At 34.6% G+C, this 22,672-nt stretch overlaps 1 protein-coding gene and 1 pseudogene across 2 annotated transcripts; both read right to left on the bottom strand.

Moving 5' to 3' along the window:
- Positions 1–347: 347 nt before the first annotated feature.
- On the bottom strand, positions 348–1,927 carry LOC143623552 (UDP-glycosyltransferase 83A1 pseudogene; annotated as a pseudogene). Its single transcript, XR_013151915.1, has 2 exons — positions 1,345–1,927; positions 348–1,276 (listed from the first exon to the last, which is right to left on the bottom strand). The product of XR_013151915.1 is annotated as a UDP-glycosyltransferase 83A1 pseudogene (transcript).
- A 6-nt stretch (positions 1,928–1,933) lies between these two features.
- On the bottom strand, positions 1,934–2,385 carry LOC143623553 (auxin-induced in root cultures protein 12-like). The gene is made up of 2 exons (XM_077094433.1): positions 2,112–2,385; positions 1,934–2,016 (listed from the first exon to the last, which is right to left on the bottom strand). The coding sequence occupies exons 1-2, from the start codon at positions 2,383–2,385 to the stop codon at positions 1,934–1,936; spliced, it is 357 nt and encodes a 118-aa protein (XP_076950548.1).
- Between the last annotated feature and the right edge of the window lie 20,287 nt (positions 2,386–22,672).

A 22,672-nucleotide genomic window follows, 5' to 3' on the forward strand; every position in this document is an offset into this window, starting at 1 on the left:
ATCACTAGATACTTTTCCTTTGAAGCAATTGTGACTATATATAGTAAGGCAAAAGATGATAAGCTTGTAAATTTGAAAGACTAGCCTCACACAAGTTCTTTGAATGTTAGTTTTAGCATTATAATTATAAATACACTTATTGATTATGAATTAAGGATAGAATAAGAAACTTGACAAATTATTTTAGAAGCGAATATGCTTTTTTTACAAAGTAAAATTGATGAAAACAAGACAAGGAACCGAACACATACATGCAAACAACGAAAATGAGAACATAGGAAACATAATTAGAAATAACTGATTTTAAACATAATCATGAAACCACAACCTAACCTAAAGGTCGTGAGTCATATATCATTTGCAGGTTTCTTCACGTGAACATCATCCTTTCCTTCCTTTACCCAATCAATGAGTTTCTTGAGATTTTTGCTGGAGAGCTTTCCAGCTGTGACGCAATCCATCACTTTTTCTTGTATGTTCAAGGCATTTTCTTTGATTGTGTTGTTGCTAAGCAACTGCTCTACTTTACTCTTGATTTCTTCACGTGTAACAATACATGTTTCATCTTGGTTCAAACCTAAACCGGTTTTCCAGATATCACATATGTATGTTTTATTAAAAAACTGATCAGCAAAGTATGGCCAGCACAAGAAAGGAACGCCGTTGCTGACACCTTCCATTGTAGAGTTCCAACCACAATGACTCACAAAGCAAGCCACTGACGAATGGTTTAGGACCTCCTGCTGAGGTGCCCAGCCAACGATTTTCCCACGAGTGCATATTCTCTCCATGTAGCCACTTGGGTAGACATAATCTACACTACCACCTGTACCAGGTCGAACAACCCACAAGAATGGCTTTTTGGTGTCCTCAAGTCCTAGCGCCAACTCTTCAAACTGGAGTTGGTCAAATATTGTGAAGCTCCCAAATGCCACATAAATGACCGAGCATACCGGTTGCTGATCAAGCCATCTTAGGCAAGAGGAGTCTTCATTCCAAAAGTGGCCTACTTGCTTTGCGGATCTGTTGGTCGCCAAAAGTGGACCTATCGGCAACATCTTTGGAAATAGGGCAAACACTCCGGTTTCCAACTCCATGGTTGAGTTGCAAATTATGTGATCTGCTGCTTTTGCTGCTTCCTTACCTTCAAGAATTGGGAAATCAAATATAATTTGGTTTGTGGCTTGGTCGCCTACACAAGCCCACAAAAAATTTGCAGGATTCATGAACGGCATGGAGGGTGACAGCTGTATTAATTGGTCAGTCAAAGGTATCCCTGAAAGAAAAGTTGCATCGCATAAGGCAGAATATTTGGTTATGTATGTGAATAAAAAGCTACCTCACCGTTGGTGTTTATAACTTCATCGTCCATTAGCTTCTGAAGGCTCATGATCACGGCCAAAACCGCAGACGAGCTGGGACAAAAGACCGCGAGTCTAATATCCATCTTTTTAGCAACTCTTGAAACCCATCCCATGTAAGCGTCGGCAATGATGCATGCAATTTTCTCGTCCTTGTTTTTGTTAATATCGTTGATTAGCTCTTCTAGTTTGGCGGGCATGAGTTGAAACATTGTTTTTGCCAACTTCCCAATGTCATCCCTATCATCACCTGGTTCCATCCCATCAGAGATCGAAACCATTCGCATCAAATCATTAGAACCATCAATCTCCGAACGTGCACTCATTACTCGTTTGTGAGAGAACTCAGTGTTCACAAACGTGACCTTGAGACCGTTGCTGGTGAAGCACCGTGCAGCCTCCATAAGAGGAATTACATGGCCTTGTGCTGGATAAGGTATCGCTAGAACATGAATATTTTTCATTTTTGTTTCAGTTGGAATGCTTACAATTGAAAGGCCGTATGATCTGCACTTAAAATGACTCGCTTGTTATTCTGACGGATATAAATATAAATGGTAGGTTGCAACTTGTCAATTTAGGTTGTGTTTGTTTTTGATTAAAACATCTGCAGGAGGGGTGATGTCTGCAGGCGCCCAGACATCAACCATGAAGACTGTTTGTTTTTTTTTTTAAGATAAGATCTGAAATCAGCTTCTTTTATCTTAAAAAAGAAGCTAAAAATTATTGCTTCACACATCTTCACCCTACCTGCTCTCCTGCTGCCTCCTCTCCAACCATCCAAAAACAACAATAAGCATCCCATAAACTCCGGCCAGATATGATTCACCTCCGTCATCGCCTCCGGCAACTTCATCGTCGCAAAAATCCTCATCACCCCACCGGAAAACTCAGCACTAGCCTCCGGCACTTCAAACGCAATCTTCCCTTCAACAATTGACGAGTAGGAGCTAATATTATACGTCTTCACCGTCATCGATCCTTTGGAACCCTTGAACGCGATAAACGATTGAGCCCCCGCCATTCCGGTCCCGATGGGATTAATCGCCCATGCCACCCATCCATTTCGAATCCGGTGTACAACGGTGAGGAAAACGGGAGAAAGAGTAGGGTCGCCGGAAATACGCCGTTTGAGACGCCGGACACGTCGCCGTCACGGTTGGAGACGGAGGAGACGTCTTCTGGCGACGACGAAGACGTTTGTGGCGGTGGTGATTCGAATAGTAACAATGGAGTTTCTTCTACATCGTCTTCTGGAACTCCTTGTACTTCCCTTTCTTGGTGATATTAATGAATTAATAAATAATTTATTAATTAATGTGTTTGTATTTTCAGTTTATGCAGACAGTGTTAACTTATAAAAACAAACAGTCTTATTTTTTCAGCTTACAGAGCTTCAGACCACATCTTCAGCTGCAGACATAAAAACAGATGAAATCAGCTTACAGACAGTTTATGTCTGCAAAAACAAACAGCACCTTAATAAAGTATACATTTTTTTTATGTTCATGTTCGTCCCTTCTGGCAGTAGAGAAATATATCCGGATGTGTAAATATAATCGTAAGTCAGTTTCTCAAGAAAATAACCGAATTAACAATATAAATAAGAGCAAGTCCTCGGTGACGGATCCAGAAAATTTAGCTAGTGGATGCCATAAAAAAGTTCAACCTGGAACTCGTCAATTTGGGTCGGGTAAAAATTTTACATTAAACAAACTACGTATAGATATGTAAACAATAAATTTCATTAAAGATAAACAAAATACATATTACAATTGTCCTCTACGTGATTTCATCTTTTGAAAACGGTCAATTACAACTTAATTCGTAACACTTAAATGGTCAATTACGGCTACATTTGTAACACTTAAAGGTCCATTAAGCTAATACTTTCTCCGTACCCCGTATCCCGTCTCTTTGGTTAGGGTAATAAGCTAAAAATTTTTGCTATCGACAAGACCCCACCGAAGATTATCTAGATCAACTGAACTTGGTCCGACAGATGGTGTTGTTCGTTTCAGATACAGAATCTTTCCATAGTTGTCATAGCTAAAAGCTTTTATTGTACAAATAAAATGAATTACAAAGTTAAATAGTGTAGAACTCTAAAAAACAATACTAATAAACGGTACTCATAGAATGAATAAATTAGAAAGCTAGAAACCAAATAATCATTCACCACATGACAATAAAGATCACATGTCTGTTGAATTTAAAAAAAAGGGCGTTATTTTTTTTAAACATAAGATCGAAAAGGGTTACTAGACATACGGAATTCAAATACAAAAGAAATAAATTAACAAGTGATGAACCATGAACCATAAATGTTTGTTTTATGTTAGAATAAAATCAAGAATTCAAAATCACAATTTACAAATAAACCTGACCCGAGACGTCACATGTGAACCCGCCGGCACCCTATTCTGTTCGTCTCTCACTCATTCCAAAATTCCAATTAAAGTGGTTAGAACAACTAAGTAATATGGGTTTAATTGTTATTATTTATAACAAAATTAAATTTGGGTTTAAAAAGTTTAGGGCACTAAAAAATTATGAGTGGGTCACTAAAATATTTTTGGATGGGACACTTGGGTCTTTAAACCTAATATATTACAAGTTTATAAAGGAAACTACAGATTTGAGTTGGTGTCAGCGCTCCCCCTGGCTGAACACTGGATCCGCCCCTGCAAGTCCTAATCAAAGTCACTATCTCGATCGTTTGAAAGAATCGCTTAGTGTGACCCACAAAAAAACTATCACAAAGTTGCAAAGGATATGTTGACAGTAAGCCACTTTCACTATTTGTGACCGATAAAAATCGTGATATATCATTTCGACGGTTGATCCATCTCTATTCTCTAATACAAGTCGTCGCTAACTTTCATATTAAGAGAAAAATAGAAACTAATTAGTTAACTCGTAGCTAATTTTCTAATTGATTAAATGACATAATAATAATTTCGTCCCTAGTCTGTCTTCTATAATTTTAATAGAAAAATAGTTTATTTGCAACCGAAATATCGCTAATGCCATTTGGACGAAATATATGCTGTAAAACATCAAAGAACGTAATATATTTTTAATAATAAATTTCATGAGTTGTAACGTAATATGTTCCAGTAATAAATTTCACGGGGTGTATCAATTGTATTTGTAAATTACATGATTTATATATATATATATATATATATATATATATATATATATATATATATTCTTTTGGATTATATCTCACACGTAATATATCATCCAAAATGGTTGTTGGAACTGCATGCTTAAAATAAACAACATATAGCATATAACAGTGACACTATTGATATACCTTACTATACTAATAAATAAAAATAAAAATAAAAATGATGCTGCTTAGTAATAAACAAAAATAATAATGCTTAGTTGTTCCAATAACATTCAATTTTAGAATAAAATTCCTTTCTTATGTTCTAATTTCTATTCTCCGTAATTCATGTTATCCATGAGTCATGGATAAAAATAGTTTAACCCATAAGTTATAACATTTTTAATATATTTTCAAAACATTATGCACACATTAATAATCATTACCACAATTTAATACATAAAATATAATTATGCTTAATGTATAACTTACTTTTTTATTGACGAAACCAACATTGTTTAACAACAAGGGCTCATGAATTCACTTTGAATTATGCAAAGTTTCTCATTTCATATATATATATATAAGTTTTAATTATGCTATTTAATTTAATTTTTCTATTAATGTGATTATTTAATTTTGAATGTTTAATTTAATTTTCTCAACATGATCATTCTAAATTCGAGATGTTTGTTTTTGGAAATCGTCAATTCCTGATTTTTTTTATTTCATAAAAATTTATCACATAATCAATTTCATCAAAAGAAATAGGATCATATACAAAAACAACATTTCTTGACAATTACTTTCATATGATATACACTAAATCATTCTATATACTTTTAATATTTTGGTTTTATTATTGTTGTGAATTCGTTTTTACTGCTTCCTCGAACTCATAGCAGTATTGAATTCATAGCAATATCTAATCCATTTCTATGTTTTCCATATAAATGCAAATTCAAGATTCTAGACTTCTTATTGCTTGTAATTTATATTTCATTTCGTTTTTATCTTTAATTTTATGTATTTATTTCAAATAATAAACTTATTAATTTTTTTTAACTTAACAAATCTCGTGTAATACAAGGATTCAAAAGCTAGTTATCTACAAGGTCACACGTAAAGCAATTATCAAGTACGCTCTTAAATGTATCACTACAGAACTCATGAAGGCATTAAGTAATGGACATATTCTTCGGTAACCCATAGGTGAATTACGCTAGGAATTTGCCAATTCATTGAAACGCCCTAAACCCATATGGTCTTCTTCATTGGATTCAATGGCGGAGGATACTTAGGGGCAGGCCCCCCCTGTTTTTTTACATAGTAGTGTAAATTTACCCGATTTCGTCCGAAAATTTTTATAAGTAATGTAAATTTAACTGTTTTCGGCCGAAACTTTTTATACGTAGTGTAAAACTTATTCTTTTTTTGGCTGAAAATTTTTATACATGGTGTAAAATTTAGCCATTTTCGGCCGGAATTTTTTATTCGTAGTGTAAATTTAGCCGTTTTCGGCCGAAATTTTATTCGTAGTGTTAATTTTGCCGTTTACGGCTGAAAATTTGAGCACGGGTCCTTTTGTTTGTGAAATTTTGTATACATTTTGAGTCCGGCCCCTCCGGTTTCTTAGTCCAAGCTTCGCCACTGATTGGATTTACTAACGAGACATAATACCTTGACTTAACATAACATAAATAAACATACAATCCTAGAGTGACGCCAGTCTTTGTCTCGATAGCCTGCTGTGCCACTCTAAGTTTGCATCTTAACGCACCTTCAATCAAGTTGATGCACTACTAAAAGTCAGCTCCTTTAAGCGAGTTCTTAATTTAAAGATCATAACGAATCGTAACTTATAAACATCATACAATAACATATCAAGTTATATTATTATAACTATGTTCGTAACCACAACACCGTCATAGCGTCGTATTATATATACATATCTAGATAGCATAAACATGTATCACGGTCACAGGCTTTTCCTATATATCAGGATCGCAATTCGCAAGTCTTTCCAATAGTCACCTTATACATAAATAGGTAGGATAAACATGTATTAGGGTCATAGGGGTTTCCCATGTCTATCCTAGTGAACACGTGTTAGGGTCGCATGTATTTATTGTGTTAACTTCAAACATTCACATGTCCGGTAGGACTACACAACCTTGTTGGGCGATGATCGTCGTCTTCCACATGTCATGTAAGACCAATTACATAAGGTAAACATGTATAAGAGTTGCAATCATTTCCTATGTTTAGACTATTCTTTCCTACATAACATACTATAATGTAAACACTATTATAGACACGTTTCAGGGTTGTAGGCCTTTCTATTTTCACAATTTACATTGTACATCATCCATACTCATTTCCTAACCGTTAAGATACACACATAATTACTATCATTCATCTTAACCATAAGTATTAAATCCATTTACTTACTCATCATCATATGCTACTAAAAATCAAGATTGTTATCGGTTTGAATCATTTCATGAATATGCACACCGGCCCAAAACATAACATAAAAAAATCGTCTAGAAACTAACATGATGAAGCAAACTTCCTAATCATTGAGTAATGCTTTCTTGACCACGTGAACTGACTGTACAAGGTTCTTACATAAGCTTATCAAATCCCGTAACTAGTAATATATCGATCAACACAACTTATTGCTCAACAAAAGTTATCGCTTCGGCAACTTGCCGCCAACTACAATTCGTGCATGCATGCTATGATTATCGTATAACCTTTTCACTAAAGCCATCGATAATGCCCGATTTGAATTTCTGGTATGATTGCTAGATATGATCAATTTGATTAAAACTTCCATTATATCTTTTTTATGTGAATTTGTAAATACTTTCACACATGTCACAAATTTAGAGAGAGAAAATAAGTTTCTAGAACTTTTCAAAAAGATTTTATTTTATCTTTTTAAGAAAATCAGAAATTGTCTCAAAAAGAGGGTTCTCCTGTTAAGAGGGAGTTAGTAAATCTAAAATTTTTGAGAAATTGATCCGACCTTTGAATAATGATAAGAGATTGACTGAATGCTTCTAGCTCATGGATAAAGTAGGCTAAAAAGAACAATAAGCTTAACATCTGATGTGCTCGATATGTTTAACATGTTTAGTATGAAACTATGTGATATAAACTAAAATTTGCTAGATTAAGTGGTTTTATTCTTTGAAAGGGTGTGTATGTCTCAAGATACATCTTTTCTAATGATAGGCAGAAATGTGATTATCCAGTCATACACGAGCCCATTAATGGGTGGTCACTATAAAAATGTATTCTGTTTTTGTTCTTAAATGTTGAGAATTCATAAGAAAAGACAGAAATAGACAGTTCTTAAATGATGAAATTCAAAAGAAAAGCAGAAAAATGCAAAAGGGCTCAAAGGTTTAATATCAGCCCAAAATGTTAATAGTTAGCAAAAAATGGGAGGGGGGTATATTAGAACTACTTGAGGTGGAGCAATAAGTCTGACAGCCGTAAGTCCTAAACACCTTGAATGAAGGCATGTAAGTCCAAGCTACGCGGCATTTAAGTCCATAGTTCAACTTTTACTTTTTGCAAAAGATCGTAAAAGGTTCGTTTATCTTAAATGTTTTTGACCAATCATTAGAGGGTCGGAGTCAATTCGGGATGATCTGGAGAAAGCAGAATAAACTTTGAGAACAGATATGAGGCATCATTATTCCAATAAGTGGGGACCACACACAGTCAATGCCTAATTCTAACTAAACCAGTATCATAAGATTCTAAAAACACATATGTAGTTTAAAAGTGGATCAACATATCGGTGGTCAATCTGAATTAGAGTTGTAATACAACCAAAATAGAAATGTGCAAAGAACATCTCAGTCAATGCAATTCCATGTTGCGATCTTTTTCATAAATATTTTTACAACTTATGTTTATTATTTGCACTTTTCATCGTAGAAAAAATACAAAATATTATGTATATATTTTTTTATTTTAAAATATATGAAAATGCCAAAAAGATTTTAAGTTTTTATTGTGTTCGTACATATTTTATTAAACCTTTATTTTATTCAAAATCATGTGTTTTGTTGTCAATGTCGTTCATGTAAAGTTTGTTGAAAACCTGGGACTTCAAATCATTTACAAGTTGAGGGATTGAAATTGGTATTTTATGAAAAGTCAACATACTATTAAAAATTAAAATTTCAGAGTTATTCAGCAAATACTTCAAACCAAGGGTATGCTTTGAAAAAGACAATTCTTCTTTGACCCTCAAAAGGGTCTGTGAACGAATCTTATTCGTTCTAAGTTTTGTGCAGTTGTACATGGAAAGGTATATCAAGATCAAGTCTGCTGGACTGCAGAGACTGAAGTTGCAGATGCTGAAGTGCATAAAAGAAAATAAAAACGTGAAAGTTGGTGGTTGAACCTAAAAATGAACTGATAATGTATGAAGATCAGTTGAAAGACAAAAAAAAGAAACCAGTCGGCTCAATAAAGTCAACAAAAGAAAATTAGATGTCGAACATACCGCATCTGATGTTTTTAAAATTTGCTGTTATCGATTCTTCCCAGAAATAAGATTGAAATTCAAGTCTACAAGAATGGAAAATAAAGAATTGTCCAAAAACTAATCTTGTTCAAGCTCTTGGATCAAGACAAGTACTAAATTTCAAGAAATAAAGACGCATCAAAGAACTTGATGAATGTGTCTCGACATACTCAATCCTAGAGGGAGATTGTAAGGCTAATATTCGAAATTACAATTAGGATTGTGTATGTCTTTCAGATTACTTATGGTCGGGTTATTACGTACTCAGTACGTTTATTTTGCACGGTAAAAGTCTATTAGGTAAGCCCACTTGGGCCCATGAAATGAATACCTAGGAGAAATGGGGACCTTATGAAAGGGTCACTTTCACCCATTTCTCCGTACAACTTCTTATAGAAAATTTTATCTTTTTATCTTTTTTTGTGTTTTCAAAACTAAAATCTGAGATCTGAGTCTTGTTAGTGAATTCCGCTAACTAACTAACAACACGGATTAATTCGAGTAAAGTTGTGAGATCTATTAAATAGGACCTACACCAAGCAGTCTACTATTCCCGATTGGTGGTTAAAGTACCCATACTTAACCACATTGTAACAGTCATGGTGGCTTTTGTCAATATATCTTTTCTGTAATAGATATCATATTAAACGTGAGATATGGATCAACCTATCATTCTCATGTGTGTTCTACTATTATCTTTCTCAATCCAGATTTAAATGGTAGATTAAACTCCTAGTTTGAGCACGACCATGTATTGTTTATTGGAAGTGATGATTGGAATCCGGCTAAACATTTGATGAAAAGGAAAGGGTTCAAATTTGGAACGACTACTAAAGCTTTGGAGCAAGCTAATGGATTTCTCCTCAAGACTCCTCATAAACACCGAATTAAGCCTAGTAGAGTATGTTAATTATTATTATTATTATTATTATTATTATTATTATTATTATTATTATTATTATTATTTAGAATTTTATAATAAGTAATTGATGGCTTAAAAGAAATAAGTCATCATCCTCACCAACATTAAAACAGTTACCTTTGGCGTCATGCTTAAGTACCAGCTATCCGTGACGGAGAACATGTATATATATGATTTTTTTTTATGTCCATAATTCTATTTCATTACAAATGATTTACAACAGAGTGACAGATAAACTGGCAACAAGCTGCGTCGTAATATTCTTTTGAATAGCAAAAACCAATCCCACTGAAAACATGATTGTTGATCAGTTCTTCATAATAGCAATAGAAAACATGTATATAATATTAAAACTATGAACTTGTTAAAGAGAGTAGTCACCTGTGACATTTGTTAATTTCGGGTTATTTTATACTTGTATTCTTAATGTAAACCTAACCCGTTTTGTATCCCGAACCTTTCGATATTATCAAAATGATGAATTGTATGTTAAATATTTGTTTTATAGTTGTTGGATAAAAAAAACACCCTTTTTGGTTCTTAAAATTTCCCGAAAACGCTCAAAACGAACTCCAGGAACGAAAACTACCAAAATGGAGACTTGAAGGACCCATTTGTAGTTTGTGCTTTCTTGGGTCTATAACCAACCCATTTTCATGAAACACCCTTTATGAAAGACCCATTCAACTTACCCTATATATACACACCCATCTTCTTCATTTGTGCTTGCTCATTTTTTCATTTCTCTCTCAAATTCTTAAATTCTAAGGTTGTTCTTCATAAGCTAATCTTTCATTTTAATTAACTTCTCAATACTTAAAGCTTGATGTTACAACATATATATAATATACACTCCTTGTTTACCTTCGGTCTTTCATTTATCCGGTCTCAGCCGGTTGAAATGTTGGGCTAGTAAGGCAAGGTTACATGGAGGACTTTGTAGTCCTTGTTTATATATTTAACAAATCTAACCATATAACTTGTTATACTTGCTTAACTTCTACATATTTTAGTTTATTGTTCATATTTGTCAAGTTCCATGGTATTGGGTATGTGGTGACTAGCCTCGGTTTCATCCTGAGTTGAGAACCGAACCAAAAACCAAACTTTTGTTTAAAAGCATTATTGTTAACTTTTTGAATGTAAAACTTGAGTATTATTATTTATAAGTTATTTTACAAGTTCCATGGTAATTGGGTATGTGGTAACCATCCTCGGTCTTATTCCGAGTCAAGGACCGAACCAAAAACCGAACTTTTGTTTAAAAGCTTTATTGTTAACTTTTTGAATGTAAAACTTGAGTATTATTATTTATAAGTTATTTTACAAGTTCCATGGTAATTGGGTATGTGGTAACCATCCTCGGTCTTATTCCGAGTCAAGGACCGAACCAAAAGCCGAACTAAACCGAGTTCACTCGCTTAAGACACACAAGTGTGTTTTTAGCCACAAAAACTCATATTTTTCTCAAGATTATATTTTAAATCAATTTTAGTTAATTTCTAAACATACTTGGCATGTCGGTAACCAAATTGATTTTATAACAAGTTCGAACCGATAAGGTCGTATACTCGCTTAACGAACGTTAAGGTTCTTCACAATAGAACTACATACTTGGTTAAGTTTATTTTGATTTTATTGAGTTATCTCATAACATTTATTATTTTGGGAAGTTAACTGTGAGCTTGGTCAATTATCAAGTCTCGAACCGACAAACCCGAACACTCGTTTAAACCTCGTTTTGGTATTCTTATAACCAAGGGTTTTGCAATATCGCATTTTAACCCACATTATTACTTAACATAGGTTGAGTAAAAAAAAGAAAAAAACTAATGAATAGAATACCGAGACCCGGTTTCGAGTAAACTTATTTTACAAAACTCGTTTCTTTAATTTCTCAAATATTTACATTTTAAATCCTAAACTTTATTTATTTACTTTATTTGTCATGTATTTTATTTTAAACCCTTCCAAGACTACCTACTAACACAAGACCCATTTAATATAGGTCTTGCTCGTTAAACCGATCTCTCCGATTATTCACGACACTATCTTTCAAGTTACTTGTTAATGTGAGTACTTTTTCATCCCCCGTTTTCCATCTTTCGTTTTGGGGGTGACATTGCATACTTATTCAAATTCAAATGATTTATACTTGAGTCTTAAACCACAACACGTATTGTATATGTTTACTTAAATAAATGCTCGATTTGGTGTTATATGCTTTACATGATTATGTGCAAATTCTTGAATGCTAAAGCGGGTAGCCTCATCAAAGTATGATCATATGTTAATTCCGAATATATATGGTATCCCCATATAGAAAGGTGTCGTCAATGTATTCTTATTAACAGTTTTATTATCTAAATTGTTGCTATTATTTATTGTTTTCATATACTAGTTGTGGATTTCATACATATACTTATTGTCCAAAACTATGAAAATTGCTCACCAACCTTCGTGTTGACAAACTCTATTTTATGCAATGCTACAGGTTTGATGTTTGCTTGATTGGATTACTTGAAGAAACTTATTATCTTGGCTTTAGGATTTTAGAAAATAAAAGAACAAGTTATTTGTTTATCTATCTATTTGGCATTTTGTATGAACAATTATTGTGTTATTTATGATGATATGGATTTAAATGAGTTTTTTAAATATTGTAACTTTATAGTGTCATTGTGCAATGAGCAATCATGTCGCGCCTCGACGTTTCCGCCTTCATTGGTCGGGGTGTGACATCACCTCTGCGGAGTATGATCCAAACAACATGATTGTTAGCAAGGTCGAATTTCCCTTTATGATGCATGTTAAGGAAAGAGATTAGGTTTTTGTGAAAACCAAATATAGGGGGGGAGAGAGATGCACACGAAAATTGTTATCTGTGTGTTTAGAGTTATGTTACGATGCTAATTATTCTCTTCATATATTTCTATACACTTAAGGGGAAACCCTTTATTAGCAAGTAAGGATAATATGGTCCATCAATAATTACCTAACCAATATAATAATAAAGTATAATTTAATTCTAGACTTATGTGGTAATCAAGCAAACCAAACAACAATCAAGTAAATAGAGTGGATGCAAATTGTGGGTTCAGTGATTCAGTATGTGTTCATTCTTGATTATCTAACGAAGAACACACAGCAACCCATTATGTTTCAATGGTTAATTTATATACGTGTCGGATACGAAAACCAGCGTTGGGGATGCTCTAAGAACTTGAAGATATGCATCTAAAAATCTTCATTTAAATTGAAACGTTATATTCGAAACATTTTATTCCAAATTGTAACACCTAGGAAAAACCCATATTTATTTTGGACCAAATATGTCAACTTTGAAAGTTGAATGATTAAAAATAATTTCAAAGGCAAGTAATGGGAAGAATAAGATAAGAAAAATAAAGCATCCTTATGTTAAAGAAATAAGAAAATCCATCCCACATGGAAATATGGAATAAAAGGTAAGCATCCCACATCGGTATAAATAAGGAAGTGAATTTTCATCCCACATGGAAACAAACAAAGAAATGGAAGCTCTTTATAAGGAAGCAAGTTTCCATAAAAATATTTTAATATGGCTAACCACTCTCCATAGTCCTAGCGGAGGGTGCGAAGCACCCGACGCGCACGGACACGGACTCGGGCGATGGGCGTAATGTGGCGTTTTGATGGCGCACTTGGCACTTCGCACGCTCACATCGCCGCATAAGGGTCGCTTTAGTATTTTTGGAATATTGAAGTATGATCAAGAAGTGGCAAGTTATCAAAGACGAGGGACTAAAAATAAAAATTTGAAATTTGGAACCCATCGCGTTACGCGATGAGCCCAGCCTCAAGAACATCGCGCTACGCGACGGCCTGTGATGACGCAGCAACACGTGTCGCGACCGGGAGACACGTGGCAGACGCTAGGGCTGAGTCAGCAGCCACGCGTCGTTTCTCAGACATCGCGCTACGCGAAGGCTTAAGACAATGGACCATCGTGCTACGCGATAGATCCCAAACTCGGCTATAAATAGGAGGGTTCACGGCATTCACCACTCACACCTCCAACAACACATTTCACACACACTAGCCTCGGTTTGCGGGCCGACCTCGTGGAACGTGCCAAGCTCCGAAGCTCTGACAGTCTAAAGCTCTAGTACGCGATATAAAGTAGAGGTGCTGCTCGATTAGTCATATGCATTTAACTCCAAACACCCGTACGAGGTAGGGGTTCTGCTTAAGATATTATTTTATTATTATAATAATAGCTTAGACCATAGTCGGGGGTATAGCCCGATCCTTGATCATTTTTAAGTATAATATAACTTTTCATAAGCAAAGGTTATAGTTAAATTATTGTTTCTTCACGATTAAGAAACGTAATCATTTACAGGCAAAGGGTATAGTTAAAAATAGTATTTCTTAATGATTAAGAAAGATACTATTCATTCACACGGGTTATAGATAAAGTAATGTTTCTTCTTGAAGAAGAAACATGGTATAGACGTTTCTTCCTGAAGAAGAAACTTGACATATAATTATTAAACAAAAGGATTAAAGGTCCAAATGTTTTATACAAACAAATAATTATCAAGGTTACAGCTACACAAAACAGACTACGGGGTCTGAAGCTAGATCGTAGATCTAGATATTTATACAAATGTTATACTTGTACTATAGGTCCGAGATAACAGCTGTGACATCTGCCCTATCCGACCCGACCCAGGTACCCGTTTCTCCGATCCGATCTCTTTCTTTTATGATTTAATATTTATTTATACTTATACTTTACTTTTAATAATAATAATATATTTTCCTTCCCGCCTCTTCCTCTCTCTTCCTTCCCGCCGTCCCGTCCCTCTTCTTCTCTCTTTCCGCCTTCTTTTCCCTCTTGTCGCCATCCCGCCCTTTAGCCTTGAACCCCCCCTTCTCTTTTTGTTTGTCCTTTGTTTCTTCCCGCCTAAGGTTGTCTGCGCAGCTCCACGCGCCAGACTCCTTACAAGGAAGCCTGCGTGAAGACTAGTTGTTCCTGCGATACGCGATGCGAACTGTTCTCGCAGCGCGCTAAGAATTGTAGTTCTTCTCGCAGCGCGCTAAGAACGGTAGTTCTTCCCGCGACGCGCTAAGAATTGTAGTTCTTCTCGCAGCGCGCTAAGAACGGTAGTTCTTCCCGCGACGCGCTAAGAATTGTAGTTCTTCTCGCAGCGCGTTAAGAATGGTAGTTCTTCCCGCGACGCGCTAAGAATTGTAGTTCTTCTCGCAGCGCGCTGTGGACTGTTCTCTGTCTGCCTTCGCCCTCGCGCGTACGCTCGATGCCTTCTCGCGCTATGTCTTGAGTCTTTTCTTCTGTTTAATCTATGCCGTTTGCTTTTGTGTTGTCTTATCTTCTGTGCTGTTGACCTGACCTATCTTGTGTCTGAAAAGCCACTTTTGGCGCAGCATGCGCACCAACCCCATTGGTTGACAGAAAAAGTGACTGACATTATCTTTTGAGATCTGCTTTTTCCATGCTTGACCAGTACCTTTATCTGACCCTCCCATGCCTGTTTACTGTTACCTGTCAGCTTTTCCTTTGTCCCCTGCAGCTGCCATATCTTTTGATATCTTTTGCTTTTGGAATCTTTTACTTTTTTTTGGAGATCTTTTCCCCCTTTTCTAGGGATTGTGTTCCCTAGGGTTTCCCTATAAATAATAATGTTAATTTCCTAACACTACACACACAAAGCACTTAAACTCTCCTGTTCTCTCTTACTCCTTGCCGTTGTTCTTCCTCTGCCGCCTCCTCTCTCTGCCTTCGTCCTCTCTCCTGTTCTGCCCTGTTTTCCGGTAATCTATAATATATAATAATTTGTTTAAGTTACTTATTAATTATGCTAACTTATAGTCAAGACTTAAATCAAATCGTTAAAACAATAATCTTTAATTATAGGTTAACTTGTGCTTGTTTAAAGTTGGTTCTTGCTTTATCTTTCACCGCACCGTTTATCAAGTGAGTAATCTCGTACTTAATCCCCTTTTATTTTTAACGTTTTGGGATGTTCATGTGTTCGTACAACTTGAGTCTTAAACTTGTTTATGAAATTTATGTGCGCAAAACCCCATGTGTTATGGACGTTTACTTGGCTGTTTATTTGTATGTGTGAATCATTAACCGCTTTGTTCGGCCTATTCCGAAGTTTTCATGGATCCATTAGATGAACACGGGAGACCTATCGTTTACGGTTTTCTTTGTTTACACTTGCACAGATGTTTTTCTTGTTTTTATTCTCATTTGGGAGCACGGATTGAACTATGAACTATGATCTATTTAGGCTTGATCACAATCTGATTACACCCTTGTAAAACACCAGACATACACGTGTTGCGCGCAGATTTATTGTTATCTATGTATTGTATTAAACTTGATTTCTCACCAACACGCAAGTGTTTGACGTTTTATTTTAACACATGTTCAGGTTTGCTGTAGCTACATTTGGAGCTTGTGGACACGTAGGATGTTTTTACTTTTGGACCTAGATTAAAATGTATCAAGACAAGTTATTGTTGTTCGAATATTTTGCCTTATAATATATTGATTTATGTTGATTTATGTTATCTTGTGTTTACGTTGCGCGTGCGTGAATGAATATATTTATTAAATATTGACACCCAATAGTGTCACGAGTAATGAAACAATATGTGGCGCCCCGATGTATAATCCGCCTTTGGTCGGGGTGTTACAACAGCCAATCAATCAATCTGAAAGCTGAAAACAGAAACAGGAATCAGTAACAGAAACTGATTTATAGACAGGGGTCAGTAACCGAAACTGATCAATATACAGGAATCAGTATCAGAAACTGATTACAAACATAAAAGGTGAATACGCCCTAAACTTTTATAACTCTTTTAGAGTCTGAACTGTTTACATAGGATTTACGAATCCTTAAAACTTTGTGCTACAATAATGAGAAACGGGCATACTCAAATTAAGAGTATACATGTGTCTGGATCCATACATACATGGTGACTCGGATTTCCCCGAGGCCATGCATATCATCAAACATGCCTCTTGTAGTCTACAGGACTGATCAGAGAAATGATATTGTGTATATGATTAAATGTACATTCAAAGATTCACTCTCAGCCAAAATTTCCCGTTAAAACTATTTTTCTATTTTTAATGATCTTATTTATGTCAGTGTAATCAAAACATATCAATTCATCATTTAATCAAATAACTGATTACCTAAATTATAGAGATTAAAAATATATGTATATTTATTTCAGTATAATAAAAGTATTTATATCTTTAATGAAATCATATCTATATTTTTTTTTATTAAATCAATTTATAAATACTTTTCAGTGTAGAAGATGAATGTGAAAAAAATTAATGAACGATATTTATAGGTCTAATAAGATCAAACAAGAACAAATTATGAATGAATAATAATTTTATTTTCACGTATTTATTCAATCTCCATGGATCCATGGAGTTTTCATCCATATCTTTCAAATATGTAGCAAAAACGTGTTTTAATCATGCTAATTTTATATATGTTCTCTTTTTATGCCATTTATAATGAAATATTTTATCATCTCTTTTAGAATTCGCTATTCCATTAAAAAATATACTTACAACTTGTAAAATTACTAGGTCCATCTTTTTCGTGATTATGAAGAAATGGTGTGAGAATGCATCACATATTAGTATGAATATTACATCAAAAAATATAGTTTTTATTAAACTATCTAATTTGATAAAATATAGGTGTTTTTAATTTCTATAATTTATATGAATATTACATTAGAAAATATAGTTTGAACTTATTAAATTATTTAATTTGATACCATATAGGTTTTTTTAATTTCTATAATTTAGTTGTATTTCTTTTGAGCTTCCCGTGCATCACACATGTTCTAAAGCTAGTTTATATATAACTAGATTTTATCCCCCGTATTACGGGGGTTGTTTTACATTATTTGTTTTTAATATTTATATATGTATATTTGGATTTTAATTTTATTTATCGTAAGAAAGTCAATAATTAATACACTTGAGGTATGATGATAAAATGGTTTCACAAATAAATGATATGTAATAATACGGTTTAAAAGCTATCCGGGTTTGGTGATACCCAATACCCATTTATTTTCTTTATTATAAAATTGATTCTTAATTATAAATAATATTTTTTTAAATAAAATAGGATATTAATTTTTAGTATATCCCTATTTTATAGGATTTTCATATCAAATATTTTATGAGATTAATTTTTAATATAATGAGATGTTATAACCCGTTTAAGAGCTATCTAGGTTTGATCAGACCTTCACCCGTGAATTCGGGTCAAATGCGTGAGAAACCTTCGTTTACAAATAAAGCAATCTGATGGCTTGAGAGAATGATTGTTTTAAATTTTTCGTTTTTTAATATTTATCTTTTGGATTTTAATTTTTCTTATTGTAAGAAAATTAATAATATACTTAGGGTTTGATGATTAAAGAGTTTCATAAATAAATGATATGTTATAACCCGTTTAAAAACTATCTAGATTTGGTGACCTATGATCCGCTTATGGTTTTTTACTATAAAATTGTTTATTAATTATAAATAATATCTTTTCCTTTTTAAATTAGATATTAAATTTTAGTATATCCCTATTTTATAGGATTTTCATATCAAATAATTGGTAAGATTAATTTTTAATTTAATGAGATGTTATAACTTGTTTAAGAGCTATCTGGTTTTGGTAAGACCCATACCATGAATTTGGGTTTAATTAATGAGAGACCTCTATTTAAAAATCAAGCAATCTGGTGGCTTCCAAAAAAGGAGGGAGTGACCATATCGCGGTACTTAGGATTTTAGGGGTTTCGTTTATATATATTATAGATCACAAACATTTACACGCGAATTGTGTTATTATTAGTGCATACGCTACTAAAAAACTGGGAGAACTTGTAATTTATAACAACAGTAATTAGCTTTATTTTATTTATTTATTTATTTAATTATCAATTTGAAAAGGACACATAATTACATTCAATTAAAACATGTCATGTACCTCAATATAATATGAAATGGCGACTGGACGTTAATAATTTTGTAAAGGACTATAATGTAATGATGTATGATGTTTCATATTAATAGAGCATGAATTAAAAATAATAAATACTAATATGAAAATTCAATCATGAACATAAGATCTACCTGTTTTAATAAAATACAATAAATACTGACGTGTGTCTATCAATTCTTGGTGGCTATTTCCTTGCTCAAACCTCATGACCCATTTATTATGACATGTGGATCCTGATCCTGCTTCCTTTGATCCGTTCTTTTCTCTAATAACGCTAATCCTAAGGCACCTTTGAAAATAACCCTAATGCTGCATCTCGTCTTGCGATGTCTATCATGAATAATTGTCATCTATTTCACAATTGAGAATCGTTCCATTATCGAAAGCGCATTGCAGCATCTGAATGAATGGCGTTGATATTTTTAGGTTCAATTCTCTGTATTACAAGCTTAATTTTGATTAAATTTTCACATTCAATTAGGTTGTACTGCTTGCGGTGCGCGCATATAATATATATATGTGTGAACCCTCGGGTGGGCAAAAGTAAAATTGCACTAATTTTGACGTTATTTTACTAATTTTGTGAAAATAACGTTAAAAGTGATGGAAGGTTAATCAGGCATCATGTGGTGGCGTTAATAGCTGAAAGACAAGGGTACATGCACCAATCAGCCGGCGTCCCGATGATTGAGTGCTATGTGCCTTATGTAATATGTCCAAGGCTTGATGCAAAACTACTATCGAGCCGGGGGTCTCACCGGAAGCAGCCTCTCTATCCCCATGGGGTAGAGGTAAGGCTGTCTACATCTTACCCTCCTCAGACCCTACCATACCTTTTGCTATTGGTGGGATATACTGAGTACGATGATGATGATGATGATGATTCAATTAGGTTGTACTGAAATCAGAAATAGATTCATATAGATGAAAGCTGCGATTACATAATGTTACAGCCTTAGTTTATACTTATGCAATTGTATACCTAACTTACTTGCATTAAATTCATCGGAATTATGGGTTTGCAAGTCTTAAGTGGACCACAATATGTAAGGCCAAAAATGTGACTTACGATATCAAAGTATGAAACCCGTTATATATTTATAGTCAAGAAAATAAAGTGGGCGAGAAATCCAGACACGAGACGAGAACTTCGACACGCGCTTAACTTCAACGAGAAAACTTCTAGATTATGCGTTAGGCTATAAATAGGGACATATATTGTCTTTTATGTGTGTGTTTTTTATGGTGTAAATAATCACCCAAGGGGAGCTCACCTTGGGTGGGATCGGTTCGTTTAATGTTATGAATTTTTTATTACCGGTTACGGAGTAGCTCAATATTATCTTTGTATATTTGTTCGATCGTTTGTTTATACCGCACCCATCTCGATCAAAATTATCAAGAACAAACCCGTTCTTTGTCGGATCCGGTTTCGGGACCTACAATTGGTATCAGAGCAGGTCGAATCTTATGATTCAACTTTGTTGTTGATATTCGGGTTCTATTTCTGCTATTACCCGAACCGAGAAGTTAATTCCGTTGAAGTTTGGGAAATAAAGTTGAAGGTTTGGAAATAAGATTTGAAGATTTGGGGAAATAAAGTTGCTCGAAGTTCGTCTCGTGTGTAGATCTGGAATCTCTGCCTCGTTTATTGGGTTTCTGTGAAGAGCGGAGGGTGGCCGGTGACCTCGTTCGCACGGCAGTGGAGGCGAGTGGCTGTTGGTGCAGGGTGTTAGCCGGAGAACAATTTTCCAGCCAGAAAGGTTGCTGGTGGCGTTTGGTGACGGCGGCGCACGGCGATGGTCACCGCAATTTGTTTTTCGGTGGCCGAGAATAAAACGAAAGATTGATGATGGAGGCCACTGTTGTGTGTGGGTGGCTACTGGAATGGGGTTTTTCTATTAGAGGTTCACCCGTGGCGCTTAGTGGTGATGGCTCATGGCAGTAAGGGAGGTGGTGCACGGCGGTGGTGGTTGTTCCTTGTGTCGTTGGTAAGGAAAAGGTACCGCTGCCATGATTCTAGGGTGTGGCAGCAGTATGATAAAGAAAAACAGAGGTTATGGTAGTGATTCCAGTTGGTCGGAGATGGCTCACCGGAAAGTGGCGCCGGAAATGCTCACCAAAACCCTAATCTGGCGAACTTTCAAATATGAAGATATAATTGGCGGCTGACGTTATGTTTTGACCTTTTCTAATTTTTGAGCTGATCATATAATTCTTGGGCTTACATTCAGATTGGGCCATTTGCTAATTATTACAAGTTTTTTAATGGGCTGTTTATATGGGCTAGTTAGAAATGATTGTTTTGGGTCAAGATATTAATTGATAAGCAAGCTATTGTCAGATTTGGGCATGTTATATGGAACAATTTTCAGGCCAAGAAATAATTATTGATTCAGGGTTGACTAACTGAAGAAATTCAAATTTGTTCAGGTTTTTGTCATTATTCGACCGTGTTCAAAGCATATTATTTATATGTTATTTTCAAGGCGTTCGAGAATTGGATCCTAAAAACGTGAGCTACGAGCATCCGAGATGCTTATTTATTAAGGTGATATTTTTTGAACAAGTTGGATTTAATAGGGAAATAAATTGTTTAAGTTCTCACCCTAAAAATGTGGGATACGAGTATCTGGGATACTTATTTATTAGGGGTGAGTTACTTAAATAATTTCATTCACGGAAATAATAAGCTTTGTCATTTGATCATTGTCCCCGGTATTTCATCAAGCTCTTCTGAACCTATATTGCTTAAGATCCGAGATGGATAAAGAAGCAAGAACGTCTTCATGAATGAATTAGGTTGATCATTCCTTAAGGGGGTGATTGAAGAAGCTTCGGTTATCGGGATGATTTGCGAAAATGCGAGACACGGTTCGACGATGTTTTGAGATCACAAGTCAAGGGGGGTGATTGTAAGGCCAAAAACGTGACTTGCGATATCAAAGTATGAAACCCGTTATATATTTATGGTCAAGAAAATAAAGTGGGCGAGAAATCCGGACACGAGACGAGAACTTCGACACGCGTTTAACTTCAATGAGAAAACTTCTAGATTATGTGTTAGGCTATAAATAGGGACATATATTGTCTTTTATGTGTGTGTTTTTGATGGTGTAAACAACCACCCAAGGGGAGCTCACCTTGAGTGGGTCAGTTCGTTTAATGTTATGAATTTTTTATTACCGGTTACGGAGTAGCTCAATATTATCTTTATATATTTGTTCGATCGTTTATTTATACCGCACCGGTCTCGAGCAAAATTATCAAGAACAAAACCGTTCTTTGTCGGATCTGGTTTCGGGACCTACACAATATTGGTATACCAGAAACATAATTTGACCTTATTACAAAAGGCTGAATACATGATGTTCATGAAGATGTTTGATTATTTGAGTTTGGTTGAATCTTACAATATCTATCCTGTCTCTAAGAGCATTCTCATCCTATTCCCCAAATTTATATGAGAGAAGTTTGTAAATTATATGGTGGGATTTTGAGTGGTTATGAGTGTAAATTATAGGGTGGAGAGAGAAATTGTAGTGATTTTTTGTAAATTTGCGGAAAAATGTAATGATTTTTTTTGTAAATTATAAGATGAAGAGAGAAAACTGTAATAGTAAAGTATTAAAAAATATATTATTTAGTTAAACAGAAAAGAAA

The sequence above is a fragment of the Bidens hawaiensis genome, unplaced genomic scaffold (genome assembly GCF_021521415.1).
Source record: "Bidens hawaiensis isolate Kalapana, Puna unplaced genomic scaffold, B.hawaiensis_p1.1 tig00003488_1, whole genome shotgun sequence".
Lineage (NCBI taxonomy): Eukaryota > Viridiplantae > Streptophyta > Magnoliopsida > Asterales > Asteraceae > Bidens > Bidens hawaiensis.